Source organism: Carlito syrichta, unplaced genomic scaffold (genome assembly GCF_000164805.1).
Source record: "Carlito syrichta isolate Samal-C Ts95f unplaced genomic scaffold, Tarsius_syrichta-2.0.1 Scaffold316465, whole genome shotgun sequence".
In the NCBI taxonomy this organism is placed as follows: domain Eukaryota; kingdom Metazoa; phylum Chordata; class Mammalia; order Primates; family Tarsiidae; genus Carlito; species Carlito syrichta.
The window spans coordinates 1,001,839-1,021,973 of NW_007260561.1; the positions used below are offsets into that span (position 1 = coordinate 1,001,839).

Genomic DNA, 20,135 nt, shown 5'->3' on the forward strand with positions numbered 1-20,135 from the left:
CCCAGGCGGGTCTCGAACCCGCAGGCTCAGGCAATCCACTCACCTTAGCCTCCCAAAGGCGCGGGATTACAGGCTGAGCCACGGAGCCTGGCTTTTTAATCACTTTTTACGATAGGTTCTCACTGTCCCCTATCTGGCTGCCTCCTCCTCTACTGACCCTCTAGGCTTACGCTGAAGCCTCCAAAAGCCCCTGCAGTAATACGGGGGCAGCTAGCCAGGAAGGTAGCAGTATCTGGGAGTTTAAACTCTGCTGGTCTGAATAGTTCAAATAGGTATGAGACTTGTTTCCCCAAAGTCTATCTGCTGGTTTCATTTTTAAATCCTTAAATCAGATATGCTCCTTGTCCATTCTCTCCATGGAAGACTTTATCATATTATTTCAGATCAACTATAGTGGAGTTAGATGTAAAAAAAAAAAAAAAAAAAGTCCAGTCACTGTGGTTCACATTTGTAATCCCAGTACTTTGGGAGGCTGAGGTAGCAGGACTGCTGGAGTTAGAGACCAGCCTAGGCAACACAGCAAGACCCTATCGCTACAAAAAAAAAGGCCGGGCATGGTGGTATGCACCTATAGTCCCAGCTACTCAAGAGGCTAAGGCAGGAGGATCACTTGAGCCCAGGAGGCTGAGGCTGTGGTGAGCTGTGAGCATGGCCCCGCACTCCAGCCTGGACAGCAGAGTGAGACCTTGACTCCAAAACAAATCTTCAAATAGTTATCAAAATAAATTAAGAACAGCATTTCCTACACCAGATCTTTATGTGTTACTAACAAAAAGCATGAAAGAAAAATAAAGTTACACATTCAATAGTCTCTATAAACAAGTTGATCCCATGCCAGAACCCATTTAACTTGAATTGGCTATGAGTAGTATTCTAATGTTGATATATAACCTAAGTCTGTTTACTGTTCAAAGCAATACACAGCCCTGAGCTCTGGCATTAAAACAGCAACCAACAAATTAGCATCATCCTTACAAAATTCAACTGAACATCTGCACCCAAACACTCTGAGACAGAAAGGTATTTCAGTATACTCCAGGCTGGAATAAAATACAGAACTAGATTCACATATTTAAATGGAATGGTTCAGTATACATTTTTACCAAAGGATTATTTGTCATAGATAGATGAGAACATGGGACAAAAGCCATAAATCATTTCATTTCAGAGCTCTGAACAGCCTGGGAAGACCAGGTGGAACTAGAAATATTGCTACAGCCATTTAAGAAAAAATTATCTGTCATATATCTTTTTATTTTGATATTTAATTTTTCAGTTATAGTTCAGCACACTTGTTAGCATCATGAGTTACAAAGTTTATATCTGCAAAAGCCTCCAATTGTAGATTTTTTCAAGAATTACTACATTGAGATGCTATTTAATGATTAATTTTCCTTTTACCTCCCATGTAAATTTAATATTACTTTTGCTTACTAAGTATCATCTAAGCTCTTCATTTTTTACATATAGAAACTAAGTCCAGTGATGGTAAATGACTTGCCAAGAACCCCAGCAAAACAATATGTTGCAATGCTCCTAAGTAAGCAATTCTAAAATTAATATACTGATCCAAAATACTGATTTGTACACTACTCTGGTACACTACTCAGGTACACTACTCTGATGTCCTGTAGAATATTAATGGATACTTAGCAAGTGGAGACTCTTTGGGCAAATAAGTTTATAAATGTTGGGTTAAACAAAGATTCTTAGAGCCCAGGCTGGGTGTAGTGCCTCACACCTGTAATCCTAGCACTCTGGGAGGATTACTTGAGCCCAGAAGCTTGAGACCAGCCTGGGCAACAGTAGTGAGACCTCATCTCTAAATAAATAAATAAATAATTTTTTAAAAATGGGAAAAACTTAAAAAATAAGACTCTTAGAGTCTTCCTATGTAAGTAAACTTCATGAACCTCTAAAGAGGAGAAATATAGTAGGCAACTGATTCTGCAACTTATTTGACCACGGATGCCATTTTCTACCCATAGAACACAGCATACAACCAATGAGAAATGTCTTCTTCAAAGTTGTTTTCTAGAGCCTTGTCTTGCCTCCCCAGAATTTCTTACCTCAGTGCCACCAGAAGGATCTTCCTAAAATTTGATCAGGTTATGTAGCCCCTCAGCTTATATCCCTTCAGTGGTTCCTTTCTGCCAGTCTGATCAAGCTCACTATTTAGCATGGCCTAAAGGACCTCAATAACCTATACAGATCAGTTCTTAACTCACCTGGAATGTTATACTCCCAAGTTGTAGTTTAAATCCTCTTCTCATCCCTACACACCTGAAAGATGTCACAAACTCACATATTTTAATAGTGGGGTGGGGAGTGGCAGGAGTTCCTCAAAATTAAGTATCAAAGTAAAAGGGTCTATGACAGACAATTTTTTCTTAAATGGCTATAGCAATATTTCTAGTTCCACCTGGTCTTCCCAGGCTTCTCAGAGCTCTGAAATGAAATGATTTATTGCTTTTGTCCCATGTTCTCATCTATCTATGACAAATAATCCTTCAGTAAAAATGTATACTGAACCATTCCATTTAAATATGTGAATCTAGTTCTGTATATCTAGTATATCTGTCCCCAGTGGTCTCTAGGTATAGATTTGCATGGATATAGCTTGAGAAATAACCTCTAGTTTTTTGTTTTTATTATTTTTTAAAACACCTCACCCCCTAAAAAAGCCTTCTGAGCCTGCAGACAACACAAAAACAGAGCAAATACTGAATCTGGCCCATAGGTCACCATTTGCTGACTCTTAAATGAGAAGAAAGCACAATCCAGGACAGTCAAGCTTGCTCACAATGAATGCTGCCACAGAACATGGAAGGAATATGAAGGATGTTCTGTGTGTAAAGACTGTGGAAGCCAAGAACATGGTGGCCAAATGGGCTCTAACAGACTAGTTGAAGTCTGGCAGCACAACAGCCAGGCAAGAGGGAAGTAATGTTTCCAGGTGATACCAATGATTGGGACAGAGAGGTGGGGTATTATTTCCAGGTGCTGGTAACATCCAGGAAAAAAATAGAAAACATATAATCCAGAAGACCAGCTATCAATGTATCCCACACAGCATCATCCTATGCTGATACCCCATACTCTGAAAACATTACCAAGTCCAGCTGCAGAAATTATAGCATTCCCTCATCATGGGTAACTTGGGTCAGCAGAGAATATAAATCAATGGTAGAGAATCTCTCATGAAAATGAGCTCACTATCAGCAATCCAGCTGGACACTTGAGGAATGCAAACATATTTATTTACTTATTTATTGTATTTTTGTTTTGTTTTTTTAGTTGGAATCTCACTCCGTCACCCAGGCTAGAGTGCAGTGGCACACTCACAGCCACCCCAGCACTGACTTGCTGGGTTCTGGTGATCCTTCCGCCTCAGATTCCAAGTAGTCAGCACTACAGGCACACGCTACCTCACCTGGCTAGTTTTTCAATTTTTATTGTAGAGATGAGGGCTCACCATGCTGCCCAGGCTGGTCTTGAACCCACGGGTTCAGGCAATCCTCTCGCCTCGGCCTCCTAAAGGGCTGAGATTACAGGCTTGAGCCACCTCGCCAGCCGGGAGGAATGCAAATTTAAAAGGTGATGAACAATTTGCAAAGGAGAAGCCATAGAGCAAACATAAAAACAGCATTAAAAATAATTGCTGGCACTGTGGCTCAAGCCTGTAATCCCAGCACTTTGGGAGGCTGAGGTGAGAGGATTGCCTGAACCCGTGGGTTCAAGACCAGCCTGGGCAGCATGGTGAGCCCTCGTCTCTACAATAAAAATTGAAAAACTAGCCAGGTGTGGTAGCACGTGCCTGTCGTGCCGACTACTTGGAACCTGAGGCGGAAGGATTGCCTGAACCCAGCAGGTCGAGGCTGCGGTGGCTGTGAGCAATATGCCATGCCACTGCACTCTAGCCTGGGAGACAGAGTAAGACTCCAATTCAAAAAATAAAAAAATAAAATAAAACAAAAATTGCTACCTTTGGAAAGATTAAAAAAAGTAAAACCATGAAATGAAAGAACTATTATAAAAATCCAACCATATTCTAAAAATAAATTTTAAAATTATATATAATAGATAAAATTATTTATATAGAATATATATTATTTAAATAAATACATAATTATTGAAATAAACATCTATTAGAAGGACTAAATATACAACCTGATGTATAAGTTTTAAGAAATATCTGTAATAGAGAAAATATACCAGAATTACAGCACAAAAGGATGAACAAATGAAGGGAACAAAAGAACTACTAAGAGATAGATGAATCCAACTGGAAGTTTCATTTAAAATAAGTTCCAAAAGAAGAGAACAGAAAGAACAGTAGAAAGGCAATATTTGAAGAAAGAGCTGAGAACTACCTAGAATTAAAACCCAGTAAGCCGGGAGCGGTGGCTCCTGCCTGTAATCCCAGCACTTTGGGAGGCAGAGGTGAGAGGACTGGCTGAGCACAGGGGTTTGAGACTAACCTGGACAATTTGGTGAGACCTCATCTCTACAATAAATCAAAAAACTAGTTGAGTGTGGTGGCTCGCACCTGTAGTTCCAGCTACTTTGAAGGCTAAGGCAGAAGAATCACCTGACCCAAGCAGGTCAAGGCTGCAATGGCCATGAGTGTGCCACTGCACTCCAGCCTGGGTAACAGAGTGAGACTCCAACTCAGAAAAAAACCAAAAGACAGATGGGCAGAAAAGTATATTAACTACTAATTAGGATAAGTAAGAAAAACATACATATGAATGCACATGCATATATCTCTTGACAGATAAAGTGAAATTTCATTAATATCTAAGTAAAAAGAAATAACATGTAACTAGAAAAAAATATTAGAAAATAAAGGATTAAGAAAATAATATACTTCTAGCAGCAATTTTGGGTATAAGATAACAATGCAGCAGTATTCTGAAAGGCCTTTAAAAAGAAAGAATTTTGTACCCAGAAATTTACATCTGGCTAAACTAACTTGCATTTAACATTGGCAACAAAAGGACATTTTTGGACACGCAAACACAAAGTTTGCCACCAAAGTTTACCAACATGGATGTACTTCAGCAAGGAAAAAGAAATGATTCAAGATAGTAGTGATAAACAAGAAGAATTGTTGAGAAAATGTTTACAGTATTTTGTTTCACAAATAAGTGAGCAAGGAAAATGTGATTTACTAACAATCTAAGAAGTTAAAGAAAAGACAATGTGAGAAGTGGGAATCTGAGGAAAGTAAACATATCAAAACATTCTTATTTGGGAAGAAGTAACCTAGAAACTGATTTTTTTTCCTTTAAAAATTAATGTCTTGAGCCGGGCTTGGTGGCTCAGCCTGTAATCCCGCGCCTTTGGGAGGCTGAGGTGAGTGGATTGCTGAGCCCGCGGGTTCGAGACCTGCCTGGGCAGGCGAGACCTCATCTCTACAGTAAATCAAAAACTAGCCGGGCATGGTAGCGGGCACCTGTAGTTCCAGCTACTTGGAAGGCTGAGGCGGAAGGATCGCCGGAGCCCATCAGGTCGAGGCTGCAGTGGCCGGGAGCGGCCATTGCACTCCAGTCTGGGCGACAGAGTGAGACGCCAACTCAAAAAAAAAAAAAATTAATGTCTTGAAATTTAAAATTAGTAATTCAAAGAACAAACCAGTAGAGGGAAAAAATAAAACAAACAGATACACAGACACAGAAGAAGGAAGTGGAAGACCGTGGAACTGCTCATGGTTTTCCTTCTGTGTTTAGGCAGGTCCAAATGCCCTATTTGTTCCTCCTTAGTCTGAATATTGCTGCCATCTAAATCTTTCATACAATCTTTACTTTTCTTCTTGTCCCCAACCAGGATCCCACCACATACTGATCACATTTTTTTTTTGAGTTGAAGTCTTACTCTGTCACCCAGGCTAGAATGCAGTAGCCTGCTCAGGGCTACCGCGGCCTCGATGTGCTGAGTTCAGGTGATCCTTCCACCTCAGCCTTCCAAGTAGCTGGAACTACAGGCATGTGCCACTGCACTCGGCTAATTTTTTGATTTATTGTAGAGAAGGGCTCTTGCCAAGTTGCCCAGGCTTGTCTCGAACCCGTGGGCTCAGGCAATTCTCTCACCCCAGCCTCCCAAAGTGCTGGGATTATAGGCATGAGCAACCGTGCCTGGCCGTGAACAAATTTATATTGTAACATTGATAATTCTTTATTATGTTTGATGTTCATAAATCAATCTTATTCATGCGACATAAATTTTTCAGAACTAGAACAGTCTCCTTCTCATTTCTATATCCCTTACTACATCATAGTTACTCACTGTTTGTTGATTGGATATAGATAGAGGCAATTTTTACATACAAGTATCCATTGGATTGCATATGACCAAGGTTATAAATTATTTGTTGCAAGAGAGTAACCATGTCTAAGTTGCTATTGCATTTCTAATAAAGTCATTATTGGATCTTTTTGCTAAGTTTAGAAGTCAACTTAAGCTGGGCACGGTGGCTCATGCCTGTAATCCCAGCACTTTGGGAGGCAGAGGCAAGAGGACTGCCCGAGTCCAGGGGTTTGAGATCAGCCTGGGCAACACGGGGAGATGTCATCTCTACAAGAAATAAAAAAATTTCATGGGTGTGGTGGTGCACACCTGTAGTTCCAGCTACTTGGAAGGCTGAGCCAGAAAGATCCCCTGAACCCAGCAGGTAGAGGCTGCGGTGGCCGTGAGCATGCCACTGCACTCCAGCCTGTGTAACAGAGTGAGACTCCAATTCAAAAAAAAAAAAGAAGTCAACTTAAGAAGTCAGGATGCAGGAGGATGGACAAGACAATATTATGGTATCTTCCATCTCCAGTTCACAGTTTAGAGAATAACTGAGAGACACTTAGACTAATTGTCCCTGAAATTGCACTATACCTCCAGAAGCTCTATGTCTTCATGGTTTGCAGACTCAGGGGTATTCTCCATCAATATGGCAGACATCACTCGCACGTTCATTTTCACCATATCCAATTCACTGTGCAATTTTCCAATCTGTAGACAGCAACACAATTACCAGTCAATAAGTGACAAAGAATATCTACCTTGCTTCCTGTTCCCACAGGACATCTGCTGGAAGAGAAAATGCTTTTGCAAAATTTAATATTTTCAAGCTCACACTAAACTTTACATAAATATACATGTAATTATTTTACAAAAATGTATCCTATTGCCATCTAAAAAAGCCAAAAACATGCTTTAGGAATTTTTAAAATGAAGGAAAAAATAAAGATTAGAATCAACATGGAGAAGGGAGATGGTACTAGGTACCTGGCAGAAGAAGGTACTAAGAACCTGGACAAAATAGCAAATGTTACTATGTGTTTCTTGGCAATCAATGGGAAAAAAGAAAAAAAAAAGAGGGTTATATAGTTTGGTGGTATTACAGAAGAAAGAATAAAGAGAGAAACACTTTTTTTCCCCTGGGTTAAATTCTAAGAGAAATTAATAATATGAACTTTTATATAGGAAAAACTGAATAATAATATAAAATCTCCAGTGATAGTTTCCTTATAGCAGGACAGAGACATAAGCCTCATATAATAATTGCTTATCTGGACCTTAGATAAACAGATATAGACAAAGCAGTAAATGTAATTCAATTAGCACAATTATTGTAAATAATAAGACTACCACTTAATGAACTCTCTGAAATGATACACAGACAGTCCTACCAGAAACAGCAGAAATCAGTTGATGAACACAAGAGGCCACCAGCTATGGCTCCACAAAGTCATGAAAGCCACTAGCCAAGCAACTCTTAACAAGCTTGGGCTTTGGAATCAGACAGAAACTATGAGATTAATTCTACACAGTATCACTAAACCTCAGTCTCCTTTGTAAAATGAGTGTACCTACACCTCATAACATTGCTAACAAGAAAAGAAAAACTAGATATAAAAAGCTTACAACTTAGAAAAAGACATCAATAAGTACAATTGTTGCTGTTGTTACCTGTTCCGGGACCAATGTAATAGTCGAGTTCTTAGGAGCGATTACAGAAGAAAGAGCAGGTGCAGTAGGGACAGATGATGGTGGATTTGATGAGATCTGAGCAGTCTATCAGTATGAAATATGGAAATATTGTTATTTGGATGAACATAGCCACTCCATGTACAGTTTTTCTCATTTAGCTGACTCAAGCCCTCTCAACCAAAGTCCTGGGTATAAGGTGTTAACTCAGAGTAAGTACACAGCCTGTCCAGCATCTTGAGAAGAGGGCTAAGCAAATGAGATGTCCATAATGGAGCAGATTTTTAAAATAAAAACTGGCTAGAATTAGGATTATTAGCAGAATTACAATTTAGTAAAATGTTCTTTGTTTTTAACAAGGGTCTATGTGATAAACTGCCATATGAAAGTATTGCTAGCCTCTCTTTGGGTTATTAAAAAATGGTAAATTAGTTCATGTCAAGTCTTTTTAAGCCACAGCTGGGAAAGCATCTCCTTCTGCACCACTGAACGCCTCCCTGAGTCAATGCCTCATCTCCACCTTGGGGAGAGAGCCCAAAACTCGGGACTCTAGACTTCTCAACATTAATGTGCAGAAAAAACACCCAGAAATCTTGTGAGAAAGGGAGATTCTGATTGGTCTAGAGTGGAACGTGCCAAAAAAGCTCCCAGATTTTACCCTAAACCACACTTTATGTAGCAAAACCCTAATCCTTGGCTATGCTACAGGATATTGCAACATTCTTCTAATAAATTAATCTTTTCGTTTAAGCTGAGTGGAACTAGGGTTGGCTTTTACACTGAAAAGAGACCCAAGTAATATACTATCATACTCTCCATGGGTCAAAGAAAAGTCTCCTACCTCTTGTCTTGCTGTTTCAGCCTCTGCATCTGTGGTAAGAAACTGGACACCTTTCTTAAGCAGGTCAAGGTATACTTCTTTCACTTCACTTACATCCACACCTCCCGGGAAACCCTGTGACCAAGTCTGAATTCAAGATATGAAAAGTTCCAGAGTTTAAACAGCAGTAAATCCACAACACAACTCTTAAGCTCATGACAGAAAATGAGAGACTGACAATGATATACCTTACTCAGAAAGAGAAAGTTACTTTTGAATGCCATGGAAAAATGTTCATTTAAAAAAAAATCATTTTTTTTACAACATTAGGATAACATTATAAAACATTTTATTTATTTATTTTTTAGTTGGAGTCTCACTTCATTGCCCAGGCTAGAGTGCAGTGGCAGGCTCACAGTCACCCCAGCGTTGACCTGCTGGGCTCAGGTGATCATGCCACCTCAGTCTTCCAAGTAGCCAAAACCACGTCCAGCTAATTTTTTGATTTATTATATAGATGAGGTCTTGCCAAGTTGCCAAGGCTGTCCTCGAACCCATGGGTTCAGGCAATCCCCTCACCTCGTCCTCCCAAAGTGCTGGGATTACAGGCTTGAGCCACTGCGTCCATCCTATAAAATATTTTAAATCAGATTCCCATGCTTCAACAGCTTGATGAAACCCTGGGATAGATATCTACCAATTGTTTTTGCTGTACTGAATCAAAAAAGAATAGATAGATTATAAAATAGCACTAGTTGCTCTTTTGCAAAGTAACCTTGAAGTAGTCAGTTACCTACTCCAGGACATGGTTTCCATACTAGCAAAATGAACATGCATATCACTGTCTTTCCTCCTGACTTGGATAAAATAGAAACTGAGAGGAAAGTAGGGAAATGACTACAAATTCTTCAGAAAAAGGGCACCATCCGACGCCAAGAAATTATCTTTACACTGAAACTAAAATAGTAAAAATGTTTTCTGGCTCAGTCTTAGGTTCATAAAAGATTACTGAAACAATCAGGAAGTATGCTATTAAATCCCTAACCTGAGAAATTAATTATTCCATGAGATACACAACAGACTTACCTTAATGAAATTCAAAATTCTATTCTGAACATCTAATGGCAAGTTGTATCTGGGATTCAGCAGCTTAACCAGACTCTCTTTAACAAATTCCTTCTTCACAATCAGAGTCTGGAAACTTGGACCACAGTTCTGCACGCACATGTCAATAAGCTAGAGAAAAATTATACGTTATATTTCTCTAGCAAGATCATCTCCTACATAAAAGGCAATAATTGCTAAATAATGATTTCTACCAGCATTCTAATTAACAAGCATAATTTAGTATTTAAAAGATGTTCAGTTCTGGGGACATTTAGTATTTCACCCTCCATGTTCAGTTCTGGGGACATGTGGAAGCTTAATGTAACTGCCTAGAGGATGGACTTATGGGGGCATCCCAACACAATCAGAAGAGCATTCACAGCAATACAAGGTAGTAAATGCCAAGTGCCAAAGGGAAGTACAAGCAAAAAATATGGGTTATGGACAGGGTAGCATCCATAGCTCATATGTTTCCATGGTGCAAAATCCAAAACATATTAAGATGACGTCCCAGTTTATCCAGAGTAGTGCAGGTATATTTCTGATGTCCTGACTTTAACAATGATGACACACCCTTTCAATTTCAAAAATGTCCTGGTTTGGATGATAAATTACAGTCACCCTAGCTATAGATCTTTATAGGCAAATGTGATTATTTAGGGTCAGGTGATCTTGTAAGACTTCTGGAAAAGGGTGGCCTTAAGCTGAGCTATGAAAAATGCTAAGAAAAGTAAAAATGAGAATAGAGCTATATTCTAGACAGAAAAACAGTATGAAAAATATATCCAGGTAGCAAAGTAGATGAGTTATGAGGGGAGAGATACTCTGGTTTGTCTCCAGTGGATGCTTTGATATAGACAAATTGAGGACACTGGGAGGTAGAGTGGATAAAGTCTGTCGAGGCATCATCCACACTATAGAGAAATTTGTATGGTGGTGTACAGAGTTTGGACATTATCCTGAAAGCACTAAGAAGCCACTGAGTGATTTTTGTTCATTTGTGACTGACACACCTCTACTTTTAACTTGAGGAAAACGTTAATGTAAAATTCTGAATAGGTTGTCAAGGCAGCACTCTACAAAGGGAAATGGAGGGTGAAAAATCCTGAAATAATAGAAAGATCCAGTAGGGACCCACTAGTACAGGCTTGATGTAGAAAAGACCTAAACTAATATGATATGGGTGAAAGTCATGAGAAAAAACATGAGGCAAGAACTTTGAATGACTGAGTGCTTGTTGGAGAAGGAAGATGACTAGAAGTTATGTGGCTTTCATTCAGCATGAGATTGAGGGCACTTGTGATGGAAATTTGGCAGTAAGTGAATCCATATGACTAGTCTAGGAGTCAAAATGATGGGTTGACATTTAGGCATTTTGAGTTCAAAAGGACAGTGGGACATTCAAGATGATGTTTAGCACAGAGTTATACATGCATAGCTACCGCTGAGGAGAGTGAAGGGCCAACAGAGAGCACCAAAGCTGCCTACAATGAGCAGAGGGAGAATGGCTGGAACACAGGGGTTCACTTATTATACAGGCCAGAGGGTACTCAAGGAAGGCAACTGCAAAGCAATCAACAGAGAAAAAAGCACAAAATAAGAAGAACATAATATTGGCAGAGTCAAAGGAGAAGTTTTTTGGAGGATGAAGTGCTAAACAGTTAAGAAAATGGACTACAGAAAACTCAACTGGGCTCATGATTTAGAGGGGGCATTAGTCACCCTGAAAAAAATACATTTCAGTACAGCAACATGAATAGAAACTGGACTGAGAAAGAATGAGCTAGTATTGAAGAATGGCATGCAGAAAGTAATCTAAAAACAAAATTAGATCTCTAGTTTCCACATTGAGTTAGAGAGGTCACATAAACCATAACATGACCAGGAAAGGTATAATAATCTCTGCAGAAAAGAAGCTCTGAAAATGGTCTATACACCATGCTCTGTATTTTGAACGTCATTTTAATGGCAGTGCAAAAAGCAGCAGCAGGTATGAGAGCTACAGTTTTAAGGCAAAGTGACCACAGGACAATCAGAAAACACAAGAAGCTGAGCACATGCAACTGTGTACAACACTGGGAAAACCTTTAAGGTAAAGAAAAATAAAATCCTAAACATATTAAGGGTGATTCTATACTAATACAAGTTGGTTTAGACAAACAATAGTTAGCTTGATAGATTATTAGAATAAATTTCCAATGGGTGAAATGCTGAGAGGAAGTGCCTCTAATTCAATGTGAGTTTCTAGAAACACTTCGTACAATGAGTTGCGCGGTCTTAGGCACAATTCCAGCAAGTCTCACTTTCCCTAGGTAATTTCTTGCTAAAGATTCCAAAACCAATTTTTATCTTTGGAACAACAAGATTTTATGGTAATGGGTAACATTCCCAGGATGTATGTGCACAAAATCAAAGAGGCAACATGTAATGCTGAAAACATTAACATCTGGACATCAGCATCATGCCTTTTGTGTTTTCCCATCAGAATCGAGAATGTCAGGGCTAATTACTTCTGCATCACCTTCTCCATTGTGTCACCAGAAGTTCTTTCATCCCCATCCCACTGCGATAAGTAACAGAACCTACTGAGGCAAATCGGAAAAATTAAGTGTGTTGCTTTCACATATTCTGAAATTCGGCTTTGGTGCAACTGTGTTTAGACAATCTATCTCTGGAAACTAGACAACTAAGAATCTATAATCTTGAGATGGGACAGAAACTAGGAGCCAAGAAACCAAGAAAAAATGAAGTGGGTGACTCTAAGCTTCACTGATCTCCTTTTGTGCTTGGCTGAGCAAATCACTTATCCTAAGCCTCACTACCCTTGTCTGCAAAATGGGCATAATATATCCTTTCAGAAGCTTTTGTAAGAACCAAATGAAAAATAATATAATAAAATATAATATAATTAATATAATATAATCTATAACCTGCCACAAAGCAGGACTTCAATACATAGTAATAATTTTGATCATTTTCTTCCATGAAGAATTTCCTAGCAGGAGAAAACGTGATTAGCTGATGTGAGTATTTTCAGAGGGGGCTGGAAGAAAAAGCTACTTGGCAGTTATATGTCTCACAGTAAATTTCTAAACCAGGCAGAGCAACAACAACCACATTTCAGAACCATCAAACCTGAAGAGTTCACCTGGACTACCCACAGTGACCCTATCCTAAGATTACATTCCCAGGAGAGAGGTCAGCTGTCTTTGTCTCTCTCACTGCAACAAATGCTTAAAACCACAGTTTACCCATCTTCTGATAGCCCTATAGCTCATCACCGTAGTGGGTGCTCCACAAAGGACTATTAATTAATTGATTCTCAGAAACCTGTTCAACCACTTTCTGTCTGACAACAATAGAAGTATCTTGCTAAGATGTATCACAATTGACCCATTCAAGAAAAGGTTACTCTGGCTTAGAGTAATAAAGCCTGGTAATAAAATGCGCTTTGAAAAACAAACCTGCTGGCTTCTTGACTGATGGAAGGAAATCGTAGTACAGTCAGATTCTAATCAAGGCTAACAAGTCCATGGAGAACCAAAAATGACAGATAATATAAAGAACATTTATAATTGACTTTGACAGGCTCTCATCACTTCATGGTAACAAAATGGAAATGCCATATATAGGGATTACTTTTTAAAGACTTTACTTGTAAACTTCTAATTGCCTTTGACAGATATTGGGTGATTCCTTCTGTGACTAATTTCCCTCATAATTAAATTTGGCCTACGTGAGCATTAAACTCAGTTCTGAGGCCTTAAGTACACCTCTGCAAGCAGCGAGTAGTTTGAGGAAAGGTGACGGGGCTATCAAATAACAACTTGGGAAAATCAGCATGAAGGGATCAAGAGTCAAAGGCCTATTGAAAGAAAACCCAAGAGAAAGTCTGGTAATTTCCCTGACATTTTTTTTGCTTTGTTTTTTGTTTTGTTTGTTTTTTTGAGTTGGAATCTCACTCGGTGGCCCAGACTGGAGTGCAGTGGCCGCTCCCGGCCACCACAGCCTCGACCTGCTGGGTTCCGGCGATCCTTCCACCTCACCCTTCCGAGTAGCTGGAATTACAGGCATGCACTACCACGCCCGGCTGATTTTTTTGATTTATTGTAGAGATGAGGTCTCACTGCCCAGGCGGGTTTCGAACCCGCGGGCTCAGGCAATCCACTCACCTTAGCCTCCCAAAGGCACGGGATTACAGGCTGAGCCACCGAGCCCGGCAATTTCCCTGACTTTAATGCACTCTGGCCCCAACAAAGAAGGAATACGCTGACCTCTAACCTGTGACTCTTGCCCATATTTAGTCACAAGTTTAGTTTTCGATTCTCTTGCTCTCACTCCCTGGTATAAAAATCATGAGGCAAAGGCAGATACACTTATCTGAGGTAGGACAGGTCATGGGAACAGACAGCTAGCTAGTAGTAAGGCTTGTGAGATTAGACTACCTGAAGAGAAGGAAGAATGGAAGCCCAAAAGGAAATGAGGGCCAGATGGGACAATGCTCCAGAATAACCCAATTTCCTCAGGGAGGGACCCATCCTCAGAGGGAAGGAACCATGATGGAGGAGGAGATGGAAATAGGAAGCAACCACAGAAATGTCAAGTAGGCTGGCCATAGCAGAGAAAGAAGCAAACTGTTATAAAGAGTAAGCAACTGTAAGAAGCAAAATCAATACTCCATGCTGAAATATAGAAGACATAAAATCATCTTCTGTACTTATCTTCCTCACTCAATTCTCCTGAACTTCTGCAGTCTTGAGATAGCCTAGGTCCACTTCATTTTAGGGCACACCTACCTATCTTTCCACCCAGTCCTATAGTGCCTTCCATTAGCCCTTGAGTCTTCCTGGATACTAGGAGAGGGAGAGATGGGATAGTGTGTGTGTGTGTGTGTGTGTGTGTGTGTGTGTGTGTGTGTGTGTGTGTGTGTGTGTGTTAGTGTGTTTAATCATTAATTAAGTCAACACATGATGTACCTGACCCTGTACCACGCATAAAGGAGTTGAAGATGCAAATGAAATATCGTAGCCTTCTCTTTAAGTGGCTTGATTTGTTCTGAGAAGCTAAGTAGTATGAGGCAAGTGCATGAAATTTAGACTCTGAGGATTGGGTTCAAATCCTGCCTATGCTACATAATAGCCATTCAATCTTGAAAAAAATCAATTAACCTCCCTTGGTCTCATCTGTGAAATGGACTTAATAACATAACTACCTCACAGGGTTTTCAAAAGCATCGATCAGGTGCCAGGCATTTCTATCCTTCTAGCATTTCTAAAGAAGTGCCTTACCCCTTTTTCCATAGTTTCCTCCATTCTGTAACCATCCTGAGATGGCTACCATGAATTAAGGACAGGGGAGAGGACAAAAAAGAGGTGAAGGAGAAAAATGTCTCTAATAATATATTCAGATCCCAACTTGCGGGGTTTCTTTAGTGATCAAATCCTGGAGACTGTAAAATTAATTTCTTCTCATTCAGTGAGTCCCTGAGTATGAAAGATATGATAAACTTTTTTTTACATGAAACTGGAAACCAGGAGCTGTGCCTACATCTGCCCCGTAGTCCTCTTGATAAAGACTTTCCAGAGCGCCTAAGAATAGTGTGATGCTGACTGATTAGTGCCGGAACCATGCATGGGTTTGGGCTGGGGCAAGGTAAACAAAGGCATGCAGGAGAAATGAGAAAGTCACACAGCTCACTCAAGCAGCAGGCAGGGCTTGCAACACATTCTAAAGTAAAAAGGGCAACTCACCAACGTGACTGAAGAGGTCATATGGCCAAAGGGGGAGGAGGGAGAAATGGGAACACACCAAATAAGAGTCCACACCCAAATCATAGACAATACGATGCATAGGAGAATTGCTTAAATCAACAAAGAACATTCTCCAAATTACACCAAGCAACAGGACCTGGCTGAAATTTAATGAGCTGAAAGCACATCAGGATGTCACAAAGGTGTTCAAGTGAGGTGGAATGCTAACAAGGAGGCGCTTTTCATGACTTCGGCTCTTTCTATTTTCAATTATATTTAACTAATACATATACAAATCTCCCAATTGGTTCAGCCCTTACACAATACAAGTTTTAAACCACCAGTTCCAACTTTCTGACCTGAAAAAAAATGAATTTTCCAGGAACAAGCTCTTTCCATGTAATTAAATGCTATTACAAACAACTAAACTTTCTCTATTTTGCAATTCTCAATAAATGAAGATTTTTTTGACACATACTGTACATTACTCTTAGCACACCTATTAACTATCTCAGAATATTTGCATTTCATTAAACCCAGGATTTCAAAAAATGTAACTATAGCCTGGGAAATTTTAGAGTCTTAATTATTATATTAAAGTACTTACTGACAAGGTAAGTTGGATTTCTTTATGATTGTAATTTTTGGAAATCCTTTTCTTCAAAGCTTTTACTGCATCTTTTGGCCTATGGCAATAAATACAGTGAAATCACCAAGTTAGCCATTGCTGAAAATAAGCAGTCTCTGAAAAGTAACATGCACCATGGAAAGAGGAATGGCTTAAAAGCAGAAGACCAAAGCCTTGGTTCTCCTGTGTGACCCTAAGAGAATGACTTAAACTTCTTGAATCTAAACTTCCTCATACATAGGTATGAGGAAAGGGAATGTCAAAGGATTATAACAAATTAGGTTAGCTTTCAATATTCTACAATATTATGTTACAAGGTAAGAACTTTATAAGTAGAGGGTTTTTACTTTATAAGATTTCCTTTTTGTATTAGTACAAAAAAATTGGTATCAACAATAAAAAGGTTCACAGAGGAACTAAATATGATATAAACAGGATTACATGGGAAACTATAAACACTCAGAAGTATGAACCATAAGCACTTTCCATTGATTTATAATCAATAATTAAGTATAATGTTTTCTTCAACACAAACTAGACTAAATTTATTTTGCTGTCAGCTATCACCTTAATACGCACAGGAAAATTACCCGAATAGCATCTTGCATAATAATTTGCGATGGACTAAATTCAAACGAGTTGGTTCTTCTTAATGACATTTTTGTATAACTTCAATTCTCTAACGTTAAAAAAGTATAGGAAAAGACAACACAGCATAAACATGAGTTGGCAGTCAGGAGAAAAAAATTGTCCTGTGACAGGGAGGAAAAAAGACTGCTAGATTGTATCCTGGTTAATAAAGGCAATTACCCAGAGAGGGGTCACCACCAGAGTCACCTAGCTTCTTGCTAATATTTTTCAGTTACATAAAATGCTGGCAATCAGAGCTGGAGAAATTCCTAAAGAAGGAAACAATCTGTCTCTCCCTCTTTTTTAATCTTTTCAAAGAAGGAATTTGAGCCTCACAGAAACAAAATTTGAAACTCTTAAGGAAAAGGTGAAGCGGAGAAGAGAAAAATTATAGAGGATTTGCACATACTCCAATGCTGAAGCAAGCAGCTGCCCCGATATTTCAACCTGACACGTCTTCAAAAGGTAGAGGGTGCCTAATTGATGAGGAAAACATTCAACAAGAACATCAACGCGTCTGCAAGAGAAATTGTGCTGTACTTCTGATGCTTATCAGAGGCAAATGTATGGACACCACACTGTACTCACCCATCCTGGGCAGTGTTAATCATGTCACAGATATGCATGAACTGGCCCCAATCTTCAGTCTGAACTCCAGCAAATGTAGCCTTTTCTGCAAAGAAAAAGCTATTGAGTTTGAGCTACAAAAGAATAAAAAATGTCTGGTATTCTTGAAATTATCTGCCTTAGCATTAGCAAGTCCCATGAAGTTTATATTACCAAAAAGCAAAGTGATTTTTTTCTGAACTAGCCCCAGCCATTTAGGAATCAATCAGAACCCAAGTTCGGAGTGCTGCCACTGCAACAGTAATGAGTGACCTATTAATACAGACTTCAAGCATAACACCTGGCCAAGGAGCCAGGACAAGCTGGCTAGACCTCCGTCTGCCTGGCTCGCAGAAAGGGAAACTTCAGCTTACAGAACAGTCACCTACCTACAAGGGGAACTGTACAGTGCTAAGTATTTTATCTTATGTAATCAGATTTAACCCACTGTTAGAGATGATGAAACAAGTTCAGAGAGGTTAAGGAAATTACCCCGCCAGCATACGGTGGAACTAGCTTTCAAATCTAGGTTGTTCGGTCTCAGGGTTTGTTTTTAAAAATCATGTATTCTTGAGGGGAGAAGAGAAGGTGGAGCATTGAGAAAAAGAGAGAGATATCAAAACTACTAAGCAAGGTCACTTCTGGCACCTCAACCAATGAAAGCTGCACCAGGCTGACTTCAGTGCTCCTGTACTTGGAACCCCATCATGAAATAATGCGTTATCTTTCCTTCTCCAGACAATCCCTTTAAGAATACAAAATGTTATCTGGAAAAGTAATAGAACAACCCATGTGAATGAGCTTAGCCTCTTCCTATGAGAAAGGAGAAAAAGTCCCTAAACATGAAAACATGGGATGCTGAAATGGAGAAAAAAACAAAAAGGATAAAGAAGAGGAAGAAAGAATGAAGGCTTGGTTGGGGGAATCCCAAAGTTTAGCTTGCTGCCAATCAAGGAAAGAGCTATTTGAATTTAGCACTGAAGGACAAAGCTGACCAATCTTGTGCTGCTAGGCAAATACTGTTGTTTCATCTGCCAGATTTTCAATTCCATTCTTTGCTCTTCCTCCTAATTTTCCCACCTTCCTAGAAAACTCCTATTCACCCTTCAAAAGCCACAGCAGAATTAATTTCTCCCTTTTCATAAGTATGTGTTGTGCATTTTTCTTGTTTTGCAAAGGAACTGTATAGTAGTTACCACAAAATTGTCTGTCTTCTCTGCAAGAAAGTGAGATCCCCTAAGGTGTAAGACCATATCTTACCTTTACCTCACCAGTTCCTGGTCCAGGTCCAGGAATGCAGTTGGCAGTTAGTCAATGTTTGTAGAATTAACTAATCAATTGAATTGCTGAAGTTTCTTTTGCCTGTGAAGATGCAGTCTGACTGTTTCTGCTCAGGACTTGTTCTAATACCAATATTCAACAAGGTATGGTCATCAACAGTTTGGTAAGCATCTCCTCCTCAATGGTAGCTACTCTTACTATCTTGTAAAGATGTAAAAACAGGGTTCAGGTTAAAGAGTATGTCCGATGTCAAAGAAGTTACCTGAGAGGCAACCAAAACTCTTCAAATCTGAACCTCTTTGCTATGACTACCAGGTTCTCACGATTTCATCACCCCACTAAGTTCCCGACATCATCATGACTTGCCTGGCATTAATATGCATTCACACCACACCCGATTTCCAAGGGAGGAATCAGGGAAAAGACGGAGAAGTGAGCTGGTGCTGGTTAAGAGTAACTGGCTTCTGCATACATTATTCAGAGTACAGCCATGAGTAGGAGAATCAGTTAGGTCAATGCCAGTGTGATCCGCCCCAAATGGATCCTCTGTTCCCCTCTTCTTTCATTCTAATGCCAAGAAGTATTTTCATTCTCTTTGTTTATCCACACAAGTAATCCAGGTGGTATACGCTTGGTGCCAGACAAAACTGGTTTGGAGAGACCTGCCCCCACCCTACAGTGAGGTCACATCACTTAACCTCCAGGAGCCTTATTTTCCTCATCTGTAAAACTGGCATAACAATACCATGCTCTCAGTGTCTGCACTTTATGTGTAATTTCCCCCTGGCCTACAAGTTCCTGGTGTCTCCTTGCAGAGGCCCAAACTCTCCAAGCCTGAATCCTGTGGTTCACCTGTTTGGTTCCACTCCCCAGGAGTCAACAAAACGCAGGTACACTTTAAAAAGTGGAGTTTTAGAGTGAGTCTGCCAAGAAAGACAAAAGGGGGCGGGTGGAATGCGGGTGACCTGGGAAAGTTGAGGGGGGAGGGGAAGGATTTCCTCCAACTTGGACCAACTCCATGCTCCGCGGGCCGACAATGGAGTCAAAGCGAGAAAGGATCCCGCGCTCCGCAAAGCCCGCCTGGGAGTCTCTCCCCGCGCCTCCTTACCTATGAGGTGGCCCACCGAGGTCGCGTAGGGATCCCGATGACTCTTGCCAAACGCCATGGTGGCCCCAGAAAGCCGGCCCCAGGAAATCCGCCTCCACCGCTCGCCGGCTCCCGACTCCACCCGCTCGGTGCTCTTGGCTCCTCCTCTTCACCCGAGCGCTTCCCGGGCTCCGGCGGAGGCGGTGCGTGTTGCCTGGCCGCCACTGGGCGCGGGCAGCCGACGCG

The 20,135-nt window shown here is 40.2% G+C and overlaps 1 protein-coding gene across 1 annotated transcript in view; it reads right to left on the reverse strand.

The window, feature by feature from the left end:
• The window catches only part of TOM1L1 (target of myb1 like 1 membrane trafficking protein), a 49,439-nt gene extending 29,308 nt beyond the window's left edge, over positions 1–20,131 (reverse strand). The window contains exons 1-7 of the mRNA XM_008074474.2: positions 19,911–20,131; positions 17,504–17,588; positions 16,265–16,343; positions 9,887–10,036; positions 8,822–8,947; positions 7,963–8,067; positions 6,886–7,002 (exon numbers count right to left, since the gene is read on the reverse strand). Coding sequence (XP_008072665.2) covers positions 6,886–7,002; positions 7,963–8,067; positions 8,822–8,947; positions 9,887–10,036; positions 16,265–16,343; positions 17,504–17,588; positions 19,911–19,968 — 720 coding nt within the window. The 5' untranslated portion in view covers positions 19,969–20,131. The remainder of the gene's footprint in view (positions 1–6,885; positions 7,003–7,962; positions 8,068–8,821; positions 8,948–9,886; positions 10,037–16,264; positions 16,344–17,503; positions 17,589–19,910) is intronic.
• Positions 20,132–20,135: the final 4 nt, after the last annotated feature.